The sequence below is a fragment of the Crocodylus porosus genome, unplaced genomic scaffold (genome assembly GCF_001723895.1).
Source record: "Crocodylus porosus isolate Cpor-Errol unplaced genomic scaffold, CroPor_comp1, whole genome shotgun sequence".
Taxonomy (NCBI): domain Eukaryota; kingdom Metazoa; phylum Chordata; order Crocodylia; family Crocodylidae; genus Crocodylus; species Crocodylus porosus.
The window spans coordinates 70391438-70405363 of NW_017728918.1; the positions used below are offsets into that span (position 1 = coordinate 70391438).

Sequence of the window (13926 nt, forward strand, 5' to 3'; positions counted from 1 at the left end):
ATGTGTTAAATAGGGGAAAGTGAGCCATAAGCTTCAGTAAAACTTGCCATAATAATCTTTTGGCATTGAACATTTGGTGCTTGCTATGCCACCTATGTCTTTGTCCTGCTAGTTAAGTATTTATTAGGGGTGTGTGAAGCGGGCCGCATTCAATTTGGATTCGGATTCAGTTTGATTTGGGGGACAGTGATTTGATTAATTGATTTGGATCACTGTCGTGATTCGGTTTAGCTGAATCTGAATCTGAAGATTCAACGCTGATTTGGAGAATCAGTGATTCGGCCATAGACACAGCTTTAAAAGTTTTTTCTACACACCTCAAGGTACCAGGAGTGGCTTGTGAACACTTCAATGCTAGGGCGGATGGAGCGTCACACAGGAGCGCGGGGCAGTCCCCCACATGCTCGGTGGCAGACCCGGAAGTGGACCGGAAGTGCTTCTGCTCCACTTCCAAGTCTGCTGCCAAGGGTGCTGGGGACACCCCCATGCTCCTGTCAGACACTCCATCCGCCTCACCATCTCAGCGTTCACGAGCTGCCTGATACCTTGAGGTATGTAGAAAAAATATTAAAAGTTGTGTGTCTATGCCTGAATCATCGAATCTCTCCAATTCCATTCAGGGAGATTAAAGGGTCTCCTGATTCAATTCAGATTTGGAGATTCAGGCCAAATCTCTGCCAAATCAAATCAGCGAACGAAGCTTTGCGCAGCCCTCATATTTATATAATGTTCCTGACATGACTAATGCCATTGAACTCAACTGGGCTATTTAACACAGGAATTAATCCACATGCTTAAGTATTTGCTGGATCAGGATTTTAGGAAAAGTTTCTAAGATACAAAACGAAGGTTTCCCACACACGGGTAGTTGATAATTCTTCCCCTATTAAAAAGATTTATAGTGGCCCATGAGGCACAAGACGGAACATGGTACAGCCTGAAGTATAAAAATATTTGCAGTGAATTCTAACTTTTAGCTCAAACCTGAAGTGTGCACATTGAGGTTTGCAACACATATGCAAGTTATATAATAAAAATATCAAACACAGGATTAATTAAACAGTGTTCAAATTAATTTTTTTTCTCCATTTTCTTTCTATTAGCATGAGAGAGACTGATTTCAAACACAAAGCACTGTGTGGAAATTGACTACAGAAATAACTAATGCTTATGAAAAAATGGACCAGTATATCAAATTAAATAAAATATATGCACCCGGGAATATTATCCTGGAATATTTGTCAATGGCATGGGTGTCAATCCTCATGCTGACGTATCTTGGACTTTTCCTCCTGTTTGAACTCCTTTCAGAACCAAGTGAAAGCTGAACCATCATTCGGTCTTGCTTATCACCATTCTCAGATACATAGTGCCCCAGTTCATTCACGTCCCCATCACTGAAGTTTCCATCGATCATCATAGGCCGTGGTTGAGGTACTCCACAGGTACAAGGAAGCTGTAAAAGAGAGAACATTCAAGTTTGAATGTTGTCCTAGATATTTTGTATTGGGTATCTGAACCAGATAATTTATCTCTGCCTCCCATCAGCAATGTGGCACAACCCATGGAAGACAAAGGAGAAGAGCAGCAGGAGTGAAGGGAGGGCAGCAGCTTCTCTTCCTTTACTAGGTGTAAATGCAGTGACAAAAACTAGAAGAGGAGCCAGGCTGCAGAGGGGTAAGGAAAGGCAATTTATTTCCTGGATGGTGCTTGGTCTGCATCAGATGTGATTTGTTAAGTTGTACTTCAGCTTTGTCATCTTTCATATAAAAGCACGAAAACTAAAATCCCATTTTTTTTGGTCTATTTAGTAAGAAATTGCAAAATATGGCTTGTGCTGAAACAGCATGCAAAGTTCTATGAGACTAAGAAAGGCATAGATAGCTCTCAGGCTCTGTGGCCCAGATGTCAGGTGTTCTCTGCCTGGAGCTGTGCAGGACCTGGGACTTCTGTTTCAGAAGAAGTGTTGCTAGCTTAAAACTCAGTTTTTTTCTGGATTTCCCCCCACCCCCTAAGAAATATTCTTTGTATGTCTAGTTCAGCGAGATTAAGGGCCAGGTGACAGTAGCTAGCCTTCAAACCAACAAGGAGTATTATATTAACATCTGCTTTTTTTTCACTTCCTCTGTTCTTTCAAGGAAGCTTAGAATTTCACTGCAAATGCACACTTTCAAACTCTTTATTTTTCTGTTGCATAAAATGATACTGGAGACAGTTATCTCACCTTGTCTCGCAGCTTCCTCTCCTTCCGCTCTTGCACTGTAGTAAGGTAGTTCACTGCTGCATATTCCAGCACTGATAAGAAGACGAACACAAAACTGACCCAAAGGTAAATGTCCACTGCTTTGATGTAAGATACACGAGGCATTGAGGCATTCACACCAGTGATGATGGTGGACATGGTCAGCACCGTTGTTATCCCTAGGAACACACCATCATCCAGTTAGACATAGTCACATTAGATTCTAAAGTTCTTGGGTATCCTTCAAATGTATGTTGTCCCCCCTGGTTAAAGTATGCCTTAGTTGTCTGGGTGGGATCCAGTACTCCCTGATTTCTAACTTGGCTTTACTAGGAAGGACTTGTCTTCACTGCACAGTTAACTTGGATCCTTATTTGAGTGTTGTTTCATACCTGACTTCTGTCCACATAAATACACCGGTGCAGGTATTGTGGTAGTGTTCTAAATTTGAGCTAGATGATTCATTAGAGGTTAAGCACTAAAGCCTAGATGCTATGAATAATTAAGTTTCTATCACGAAGCTTGGCCACAAACTAAGCAATATGGGCACACCACTCAACTTCCCTAGTTCTTGCCAGCCTGTTTTCTTGCCATCTGCCTACAGATCTGCCCATATAATTGGGTTCAGTGTTTGAAACTAACACTGAACATGGTTTACTGTGCTTCTATTACATTTGCAGAGAGGACGTAGGAGACTATCTTTCAGGAGTTGGCAACCTACAACCCATGGAGTTGGCAACCTACAACCCATGGCCCAGCCCATGAACGTAGAGGGCCTCTGGTATTTTGCAGTGGGGGGGAGGGAGTTTTGCTTTCACCATGGGTCGGTGGTAGGGAGAGCCAGCAGTAATGGCCAGGTCTTAGTGTTGGGTCACTGATGAGCTGGGTTTTTCTGGCCAGTCACCAGAAAATGTTGCCCATTGTTGTCCTTGCCTGTTGAAAGCTCACAAGAGGATAAAGCCAGGGTTGTGACTGAAGGACTAGTAGAAGGATAGTATGAGTCACAATTTTGGGGATATGATTTGAAATCTATAGTTCTCTGAGGCTGACAGAGGAAGGAGTCCATCATTTGGGACCTTAGGGCTGTGAGAAAACTGAATCCTTCAAGAATGTGTCCTGGAAGACAACCAACCCGTGCCTAGTCTGGCAGCTTCCCAAGAATGTGCCAGAGGTGAGGTTCCTTTTGAGGCAGAGAGATCAAAGGCCAGGTTCTGATACCTACGTCATGGTGAACAGTACCTTGCTTTGGGAGTGATCCCATTGATTCCAGCAGGCCTTTTCATTGAAAAAGGTGCTGCTCAGCATGCCAAGCTATGAGAATATGGCTGTAGTTAGGCTGCCCAGACTATACTTTCCCTATCTACAAAATCAGGATAATCATATATATCTCTCCCTAAAGGTATTTAGGCATTTAGGGTGTCTGCAGATGTGTGGGGATGCTGCTCTGTAATGACGTGCTGTAATTACAGCGTGTCAGAGAAGACTCAATTAATAGTCTGCTGGAATTAGCGCACTCCAGCAGCCTCTGCGTCTCATGTATTCAATGTCCCAGGGTTCAAAATGGTGACAAGGGTACTTATCTAAAGCTCATTCAACAAGCTTTAGTTAAAGTGTCCCCATCACCATTTTGAAACATGGGACGCTGAATCCATGAGACACTGTGGGCACTTTAGTTAGAACAGCTCTTGGAGCCACTCTAATTAAAGTTTCCCCCTCCTTCCACCCTCAAAGCATGTATAAAGATACCCATAGCTACTACCGAACCTGGTAGGAATTAAATGACTAATTTCTTTGTTGCTTTGGGTCTAGTTTCTATTTTCCATTATTATAACTTTAAACTAGGTCTCAAGACATCTGATAGCAACACCTTAGTATAAATGTCAACTGTTTCCCAACAAAAATATGAGAAAACATTTATTCATATCTACTGTATGCCTAGCATATATTTTCTGTAAGGAAAGTTAATTTGAAGTAAATAAAGCCCTGGTCCTGGTTTGCTTAACTCAGTGGAAGCAAGCTTGGGTTCTCAGTCTGTTGGAAATGTTAACAATTACTCAATAAGGATGAGACTTTCAAGGCATTACTTTTAAAGGAAAGTTTTTGTCCAAGGTCACAATCCTGCAACAAACCCCACTGATTTCAGTAGGTCTTGATGGAAGCCTCTGGATCCATCTTCATGAAGTTCATTGCAAAACTGGGAGAGAGTTCCCTTGCACTGCTTTCAAAATATCAGGTTTATTTCCAATAATACAAGACATCTTGTAGCAAAGGAAATACATTTACATGTTTAAACAGAAGATCGTCACTATCATTTTTTTACCTTTTAGTACACTAGAATTGTAAAGTTTATTGGTATCTGTAGTTGGACATGCTCTTCCTTTCATATTCGTTTTTTCAGTGTGTCTTGGTATTTCGGGTACCTACTAATATGCTAGGATAATATGGAACAGGTGGAGGCAGCCTAGGCCATTTTCATATGTGAGCAGTAACCGAATTTCAAGTTGTATAGTAGCACAGGGGTGATGCTAAGCTTGATGAGTTAATTTAGATTAAATGGTCCCTTTTAGCATGTAGTTCTTAGTTGGGTTTTCTATTTCAATATTTTTATTTACCTAAAGGGACTCTGGCAGGTACTGCTCTGCGATCAATCCAGAAGGACACCCAGGACAGCATGACCATCAGAGTGGCAGGGAAGTAGGTTTGGAGTAAGAAGAAGAAGATGTGGCGACGTAAAGTGAAGTTGATATACAGGCGATTGTACCACCCTGTATAACAGAAAGGGGTGGAGGAAAGAAGTGGCACTAAGATCATCACAATCTAATGGTACTGCAATTTTTCAGTGATCACACAGCTTTTTCTGTCTTTCAGAACAAAGTGGATCTTTATCAAACTTCTTGAAGTTTTGGCACCTCACAGGATTGAACTCTTTAGACCAGGGGTTCCCCAAGCGTGGCCTGTGAGCCCATTTGTAGCCCACCACCCTTTTGAACTGGCCCTTCAGAAGTGAAACTTTGGGAGCCTCTGCTTTAGAGCAAATACCTGGGTATTTCCATTCAGATGGAGGTAGAGTGCCAGTTTAAAGTAGCATAGCTCTTCCTGATCACATCTTTGTAGGTACTCTTATTTCAGAATAAGAGGGCGCATCTACACAAGCCGCTGTGGCATCGTTGTTACTGCACCGTCATTTAGTACTTCCTTTTGGAACTACTAAATAATGGCACAGTAACAGCCTGTACTGTGCCAACTGCATGGTGCACAGTTATTTTTAGCCTCTACATCGCCATAGCAATGCACTATACAAAGGGAGCATGTCACCATGGTGATATAGCTGTGGCATCATGCTTTTTGCCTGCTGACACTATGTCACTGTAGTGCGTTGCTACGGCGATGTAGCATCATGTGTATGTAGCATCACACTCCCAGAATGATGCGTTCAAACTGAAATTACTCCAAACTGGATTAAGCAAGTACAGAATAAGGAACTCCCAAGAGTCAGGAATAACTCACCATGTAGGCAAAACCTGACCATCCTAATTTGGAAAATAGTCTGTGTAACTCCTCTGTCAATTTTTGCTAAGGTTAAAGGTAGCTCCATGGAGAGGAGTTTTGTAGAACCAGGCCCCTATCTTTGTGGGCATAATAATTATGTGGCTATACATATTAAATTGCCAGTTAGTTTTGCATCCTTGTTTTCCCATATTTTAATCAAAGGTATCACCAGCTATCATGTGGTCCAGTTTGAATGCAGCAGATTCCTATACAGAAATTATTATTGATGTTGCAACAGAAGGGGTAATATGGTAAACAGTTCAAAGGTGGTGATTTGACATGATCTTTGCCCATTTTTCAACCTGTGGGGGAAGGGAATGCCTTGTACCATTTGACAGAGACTTCTCTGACCAATTAAAGGGCAGTTTTGTACAGGCCCAGAAGGAGTCACACTCAAGACCATTTATTCAGGCAGTGACAGAGTTGAATCTCATCTGAAGGGGAAAGGCGAAACCTACCATGATTGTTCAATACTAGCAAAATTCACCTACCTGTACTACTATAAAAGGCAAGCTTTGTGGTGGTGTGGAACTCCTGTATAAGGAACTGTGATAGTGATATCCTGTCATCTGTTTTTAAAGAATCATTCCCAGTCTTCCAGTACAGCATGAGATCATCTTCAGTGTAGGCATCTGGGAAAGCAGGACACATCTTTGCAGTGCAATTAAATCAAACATTAACAAATTTACAGTTGGCATGTGTTAAAGATAGGTTCAAAAATGTTATAAACCAGAGACTTCCTGCCATGTTGGTCCAGCATTAGTAATGGTCATATATGGTGATGGATGTAATGAGGTAAAGAACAGTTCTGGTTAGAGTTTGATTTCAAGATGTCTTAATTGTATATCTTGCTGAAAGTCAAGGTAAATGTGCAGAGTAACTGCCTCTTTCCTTTTGTTGTATTAGTTTTATATTGAATGTATTTTATTATCTAATGTATGGTTTAGACCAATGTTAGTTATTCCTAACAAAAATAACCATGTTAAAGTGGACTTAAGGTTACAAATACTTGTCAACAACTTGAGGCCAAAAACCTTTAATTGTGCATAGTTTAAAGATGCCTATGTCTGACAGCCAGAAAATTCAAATTTAGGTCATAGAAAAAGAAGCTCCATTGGAGCTAGGTATAGCTTAGACATAGATGAGTGTGAATATGACATGTAAGAAGTGAAATGATGATGTTGCTTTTTCATCACATGCATATTGTGTACTCCACATAAAAAACAAGACACATGAATAATACTAGTTAGTATTCTACTACTAGTTAGGATTGAACTGTAGTAGGAATATATGAGATTTCCTTTTAATGTTAAAAATTTGGTATCCAAATGACAGCTTTCAAATGATTTTGGGTAAAGGATAAACAGGGATATGAGGAGAAGACTAATTTTTGGTGGAGACACTGATTTAAAAAACATACTTGTCTAGTAATAAAAGATTTCAAATAAAGACCATCTACGATTATTTTAACTGAAAGAGAGTAGAGACAGAAAGTTTTTACTTTTTATTTAATTTGTTGAAAGATGCAGATCCCCAGCACCTTTGGGAAGCAGCCAACACATTTACATGCCTAAAGTTAACTTATACTAAGATTTTCAAATAAGGGTGCCTACATATACATCCTGTTTACTTACAGCTTTCAATTTCTAGTGAACAGGTTTGTGTATCCAGGGGGAAACGACTGAAATCCATGTTGCACATGGCAGTTACGGTGACCCTAGAAATAAAAAATAAAACAAAACCGAATTCATTGTCTTAAGCTACTAAAATATGTTAAAACAAATAAAACTTCAATTTTTTTTTAAATTAAACACTCAGCTTATAGATGTTCAAAAAACTACATATATTCAACTGGGAGTAGTACTGGTACTATCCCACTTTCTGCATAATTTAGTGGCAAAACAAGAAAACATTTGCAATTGGCTCTGCAGACCTTTGTTGTTTGACAAGTCATCTTTTGTGTGGTGTTTTCCCAAAAGTGAAATGGTTAATACAGCCATAAATGCTCCCTATTCACCTAACTTCTATCGAATCTGAGGTTTCAGGCACTCTACAAACTCAGGCAGACATCATTGCAGCTGTTCACATCTGAATCATGTACTGAAGGGGGGGTTTTATAGTTATAAGGACTGGGGATATATTTTAAATATGAAGAATAAACTCTGGAACATGGGATAGCTGTGTACAAGAAGAAAAAAGTTTGCTTATCTGCTGAGAGCTAGTCTAGCTCAATTTTGGGATATTATTTTCAAAATGAAAGTAAGACCCTGATGCCTTTGCATCATTATTCCGTAAGTGCATACACATACACAAGCATATTCGCAAAACTTACAGCCATGTTGATTCAGCCTGGCAACTCTAGAACTGATCTTTAAATTTCTCTTGAAAGCGGAAACTTTTGGTTCTGTGCAGTTCTATCCATGAAATGTAAATCCACATACTTTTATCCAGTAAATCAAAGTTTGAAAAGTGGGTAGGAACTTATAATGCTACATATTACTGGTATGAGACAAAAGAGTGTTGGAAAAAAGGCTTCCTTTGCAAAGATCTATGGCTTTGCCAACTGCTTTCCACTTGTCAAGCAGTGCTGTGGATGAAGTACATAACTTTCTCAGGGCATTTGTGCAGTCCTACTAACATGCTCCCTGTCTGGTGATCTAACACTGATATCATCCACTAGAGGGCATAGATAGAATTTGTAGTTACACTAGACTTTCAAAAAATTGAACTCTGGTCTTGCTGAACTCTAATATTATTTTTCTAAATATTCCAGTTTGAGGAGGGCACTGGTTTATCTAGGAAGTATCAGTAGGGTTAACTTGTAAAGACTACAGCTATGAGAAAATGAACAGAAATAATTTACAGGTTACAATGAGAAAACAAGCAATAATTTATAATGAAATTAAAGACAGCCCGTGGTTACATGACTGTGGAAGAAAAATAGTCTGATTCTGCAAATGCTTGTGTTTGCAGCCCTTACTTATGTCCATACCTCCATTGATGTAATTAATGTTTGTTACACCCTGAATGAAAAGGTTTTGCTTCCATTTCCTTCTTAGATTGTGGTGCTACCAAAGGTATGGACAGGTGGTTTCTAAACACAGATGAAAAGACAGTTGTGCTGTCCAAAGAATGAAGACTGTCTTACAAAGTCAGAAACAGCTAAAGGGCATCATACATAAAGATATAGGATCAGAGTGATGATAAGAAACCATCTTAATAGCATATTTTATTTTTAAAGTGTAATTCCCCTTCCCTCCTTGTCCTACTTCCCTTCTAGTCTTGCTTTGAGTATAAATGCACATGCCACCTGGCTGATAAGAGTTGCTATATCATCTTTATAGTGATGAGTCAAGTCCAAGCACAAAGAAATCTGAGAAAGTTCAGATTAAGGTCTGTGTTTTAAACCATCAAATCTGATAGCATGTGGATCAAAGAGTTTGCTTTCACATTTTGCCATACTCTTGAAATAAATACTTCAGAACTTCAGTCCAAACCCAAAGTTTCAGTTAAAGTTCATCTCTAGACTTTTTTATTAAATGCCTTTCATTTTAATTGCATTGTTCTTACATATTATCAATCTTCCTTAAGTGTTTGCAACATACCCAACATGCTCATGTTGTGGGTACTATAGGAAACATAATGGAATTACAAAAATTTGTTAGTTGTGAATAAACCTTTCTAAATTGCGTATGAGTCATGTGTATGTCATTACCTAGACTTCAAGCTTCTTGGATACTTTCTAGGCAGCAAAAATACTTGTTGACAAAGACTTTTTCTCAAGATGAATGAAAAGAGATTCATAACGTGCCCTTTAGATTCAGTTTTTGCCAGGTATAGTCAGTATTAGTAGCCAAAGCATTTTAGATGGTATATTAGCTTTTGGATTTTTATCAGTTTTCAAATTATGTTTTTTGTCAAAGGCATTGGGGAAATTATTAATGATCAATTCTAGATTTATCTTGCATATTTAGGCTTTACCATAATGCAAAGACTGCACTAATTTTGGTATCATTGCTTAAATAATAACTGCAGATATAAGCATTTTCATTGTTTAGTCTGGTATGGTTTAAATTACATCTACTGTGCTACTTGGTGGCGGTCCCATGAAAGAGAGATTTGCCAGCTTCTCCTTGTTTGTGAAGCATGCTTCAGGGGTATGTTGACTGCCTGCATCCATTTTGATTATTTATGTAGTCTGCACTTCTATAGAAAAGTAGGTGATACTGGAGAGAGTCTAGTGGGGGGGCAACACAAATGGTCAGGTTTGTGACACATGATTTATGAGAAGAGGCTGAGGGAACTAGAGAAGAGAAGACTGAGAGGGCATTTAATAACAGCCTTCAACTACCTGTAAGGCTGGTTACAAAGAGGATGGAGTTCAACTTTTCCCTGGGTGGCAGATAACAGAACAAGGAGCAATGGTTTTAAGTTGTAAGACAGGAAGTTTAGGTTAGATAGTAAGAAAAACTTTCTCAAGAGAAGGGTGGTGGAGCACTGGAACAGGTTACCCGGAAAGGTTGTGGAGTCTCCACCATGGAGATTTTAAGACCCAGCTAGGCAAAGCCTTGGCTGGGATGACCAAGTCACTACTTTGAGCAGGGAGTTGCATTAGATGGCCTCTTGAGGTTCCTTTCAACCCTCATTTTCAATGATACCATGACTCTACTAATGTTATTTTTGGATCAGAGTGGTAAAAATAAATTTTCTTTTAACAGCTAATTTCTTAGTCATCTGACAATATCTGTTCTATGACTTGACAAAACTAAAGCCAAGACAGACAGAAGCACTAATTATTGGCTTAGTCACAAATCGACGGATTAGGCATAATGCTAGCTTCAGATTTATGGTGAGGTATCTTCCAGTTTGCTACTAAGTCTCCTGTTTCATATATGAATCCTTGTCAGGCTAAGACCATTGCTAATAAAAGATTTGAGGTCAGAACCAAAATATGAAGTTAGGCTGTGTCTAATCAGCAAGCTACCTATCCTCTTTAATGGCTCCTGCATGCTGGCCACTCTTCTAGGCAGAGGTTCCTAACTAACAAGTTTCAAACTGTTTCAGCATCCCCTTTAAGTTGGCACTAGGGGCTGGTGGCCCTCTTGCGTCTCATACCCCAGCACAGTTATGTTACTACTTCCAGGCAAATTGCCTCCTAAACCAGAAGCAGCATAGTTGTTTACTGTAGGTACTGTAGGTAAGTTAAGCAGAGGGAAAGCCAACTGGCACTGTCATTCAGAAGTGCTATTTCACCCACCCACAGCCCTGCACAGATGTGGGTATGCTGCTTCTGGTTGAGGAGGCAGCATGGCACAGTAGCATGGCAGAGTGCTGGAAAAGGGCCAGTGTAGTCCCCCTCTTTAAAAAAGGCAGAAAGGAGGACCTGGGAAGGTACTAGACAATATCCAAAGGAAAGCCATTTGAAAGCACGTGACAGAGGAAAGGTTGATCACGAGTAGCATGGATTTACTAAGAACTAATCCTGCCAAATAAACTTGATCTCCTTTTTCAATAAAGTAACTACTTGGGTGGGTGAAGGGAGTGCTGTGGATATAGTGTATCTGGACATCAGCAAGGCTTTTGACCATCATAAACAAACTGGAGAAACGTGGGCTAGACAAAACTACTGTAAGGTGAATAGGTAACTGGCTCGATAGCTGCAAGCAAAGGGTAATTATTATGTGTCCATGTCATATTGGCAGGAGGTTTTGAGTGGAGTCCCATCAGGGTCTGTCTTGAGCCTGATGCTGTTCAGCGTGTTTATTAATGATTTGGACGCTGGCATAGAAAGTTTCTTGAGCAAGTTTGCAGATGACATAAAACTGGGAAGGATTGTATATAAGCTGGAGGATACGAGCACAGTTTAGAAGATTGGAAAGTTGGGCTAGAGCTAGCAGAATGAAGTTCAGTGCAGACAAATGCAAGGCGCTATACCTTGGAGGAATAATAACAAAAAAATACAAAACTGGGGACACCTGGCTGGATGGTAGCACTATGGAAAAGGAATTGAGAGTCTTGGTAGTGTGATACAGCCACACAAAAGGTAAATGCAGTTTTGGGATGCCTCAATACAAGTAATAGGCACAAGGTGCAGAAGGTGATAGTGCCTCTCTACTCAACACTAGTTAGGCTTCAGTTGGAGTACCTGGAGTACAGTGTGTAGTTCTGGGCTCCACATTTTAAAAATGATGTGGAAAAGTTAGAGAAGATCCAGAGGCGGGCAACAAAGATAATCAAGGGCTTGGAAAACAGGTCATATGAGGAAAGACTGAAGGAGCTAGGCAGGTTCAGCATGTGGAAAAGGTGCTTAAGAGGGAACATGATAGCAGTCTTCAAATACTTGAAGGACCAGCATAAAGAAGAGGAAAAGCACCTTTTCTCTGTTACTGCAGAGAGGAGAATGTGGACCAATGGTTTTAAGTTGCAGCAAAGTAAGTTTAGGTTGGGTATCCAGAAAATCTTCTTCACTGTGAGAATAGTGAGGCGATAGAATTTACTGCCTAGGAAGCTGTGGACTCTTCATCACTGGAGGTGTTCAAGAAGAGGTTGGACAGCCACTGGTCAGGGATGATCTATGCCGATTTTCTACCATGGGTCTTTCCCATGTTCCAGGGCTTTACTAGTTGCCCCCTCCCCCTGCCCCACTCTTTCTGCCATGTGTCAAGGTGTTTTTAAGCTTTCCTCAAAGCACTGGGTGTTGGCTACATCCAAAGCTGGGTATTTTGACTGGGGTGTCCCATTACTCCTGCTGGGACCAAAGCCAGAGGTTCCTGGCTAGGGGGTCTTGCCCCTCTGCTTAGGGTCAGACTGATTGCCATATATGGGGTCAGGAAGGAAATTTACCCCATGGTCAGATTGGTGCAGACTGTGGGGGGTTTTGCTGCCTTCTGTAGCAGGGGCTGTGGCCCTCTACCCAGGACCTCTTGAGTGTATATTGACAATATTTCATAGAAGCTGGACACTGGCTGTTGTGGTTCCCCAGCTTTATGTGGCAGGTTAGGGTGTTAGGTACCTGTTTTGTGTTAGGGTTGAAAGTAGTGTTATGCAAAGTTTAGAACAGGGGTGGGCAAAGTGGCTCACCCAGTCAAAATGGCCCACCCAGCCAGTGGCCAGACTTCATTTCTCAGCAGCGCTTGCCCACATCACTGTGGCCAGTTCCCATGGAGCAGCAGGACTGTAACAGTGTGGGGCCACAGTTTCCATGGAGACTGGCCCAGGCTGCGCTGGTAGGGCACACGGTTGGGCAGGAAGCTGCTCCAGGGCTGGGGCTGGGATTCTGCAGCAGTGACAGTGTGGTCTAGAGCCACGATCCACTGCCTGTACGTCCTTGCCTGGGGCATATGGGCAGTGGGTTGCAGGTCTTCCTTGGCTCTGGCCAGCGCTCTCACTGCTGCAAGATCCTGGCCCTGGCCCAGGCTCTGGCTCTGGCCCTAGCCCTAGCCCTAGCCCCAGCCCAGCTCTGCCAACACTGCTCGGGCTGGTCTCCATGGAAACCCTGGCCCCACCCTGTCCCAGCCCTACTGCACCTGTGGTCTCCATGGAAACCAGCCATAGCGACACAAGCAGGGGCTGCTAGGAAATGGAGTCAGTTGCCGGCTGCCCCTGGTTTAGATTATAGTTGTATGGCATGGGTTGGATAGGGATGATTCTGCCTCAGGCAGGGGTTTAGACTAGATTAGGATTACCATATGTCCATGTTTTCTCAGACGTTCCCTCTTTTTGGATCTTCTGATCTCCTCCTAGGCAGTTTTTTTTTAAATATGATCAAATTTTGGAGAGAAGTAGGGCTGGAAGGGATCAAATCCAGCATTTTGGTCAGCTCAGATTTGAAGATTTTCCCAGCACTTCTGGCTTGCCCTAGTAAGGGGCTTTTTGCAGCCGGGGGAAGTGTGGGGAGGGTGTATGGAGGCAGGATGCAAACAGGCAGAGTGGTGGGAGCAGCCCCAGCAGTTGGATACAGGTAAGTCTGTGGGGGGAACAGGTTGGAGGACTAGGGCTTAGGGACTGTCTGGATGGGAAGGAGAATGTGCAGGTGTATGTGTGGCAGGGTATGTGGAAGGGTGGGTGCGTGGCAGGGCTGTGGGAAACTGTCCGGGCACCAGTGCTGCAGCAGGGCAGGGGAGGTGGTGGGGAGG

The 13926-nt window shown here is 41.8% G+C and overlaps 1 protein-coding gene across 1 annotated transcript in view; it reads right to left on the reverse strand.

Annotated features, from left to right (window-relative positions):
- Positions 1 to 673: 673 nt before the first annotated feature.
- GABRR1 (gamma-aminobutyric acid type A receptor rho1 subunit) overlaps positions 674 to 13926 on the reverse strand; it is a 66518-nt gene continuing 53265 nt past the window's right edge. The window contains exons 6-10 of the mRNA XM_019537742.1: positions 7426 to 7508; positions 6283 to 6423; positions 4855 to 5007; positions 2225 to 2421; positions 674 to 1456 (exon numbers count right to left, since the gene is read on the reverse strand). Of these exons, the coding sequence (XP_019393287.1) occupies positions 1169 to 1456; positions 2225 to 2421; positions 4855 to 5007; positions 6283 to 6423; positions 7426 to 7508 (862 nt within the window). The 3' untranslated portion in view covers positions 674 to 1168. The remainder of the gene's footprint in view (positions 1457 to 2224; positions 2422 to 4854; positions 5008 to 6282; positions 6424 to 7425; positions 7509 to 13926) is intronic.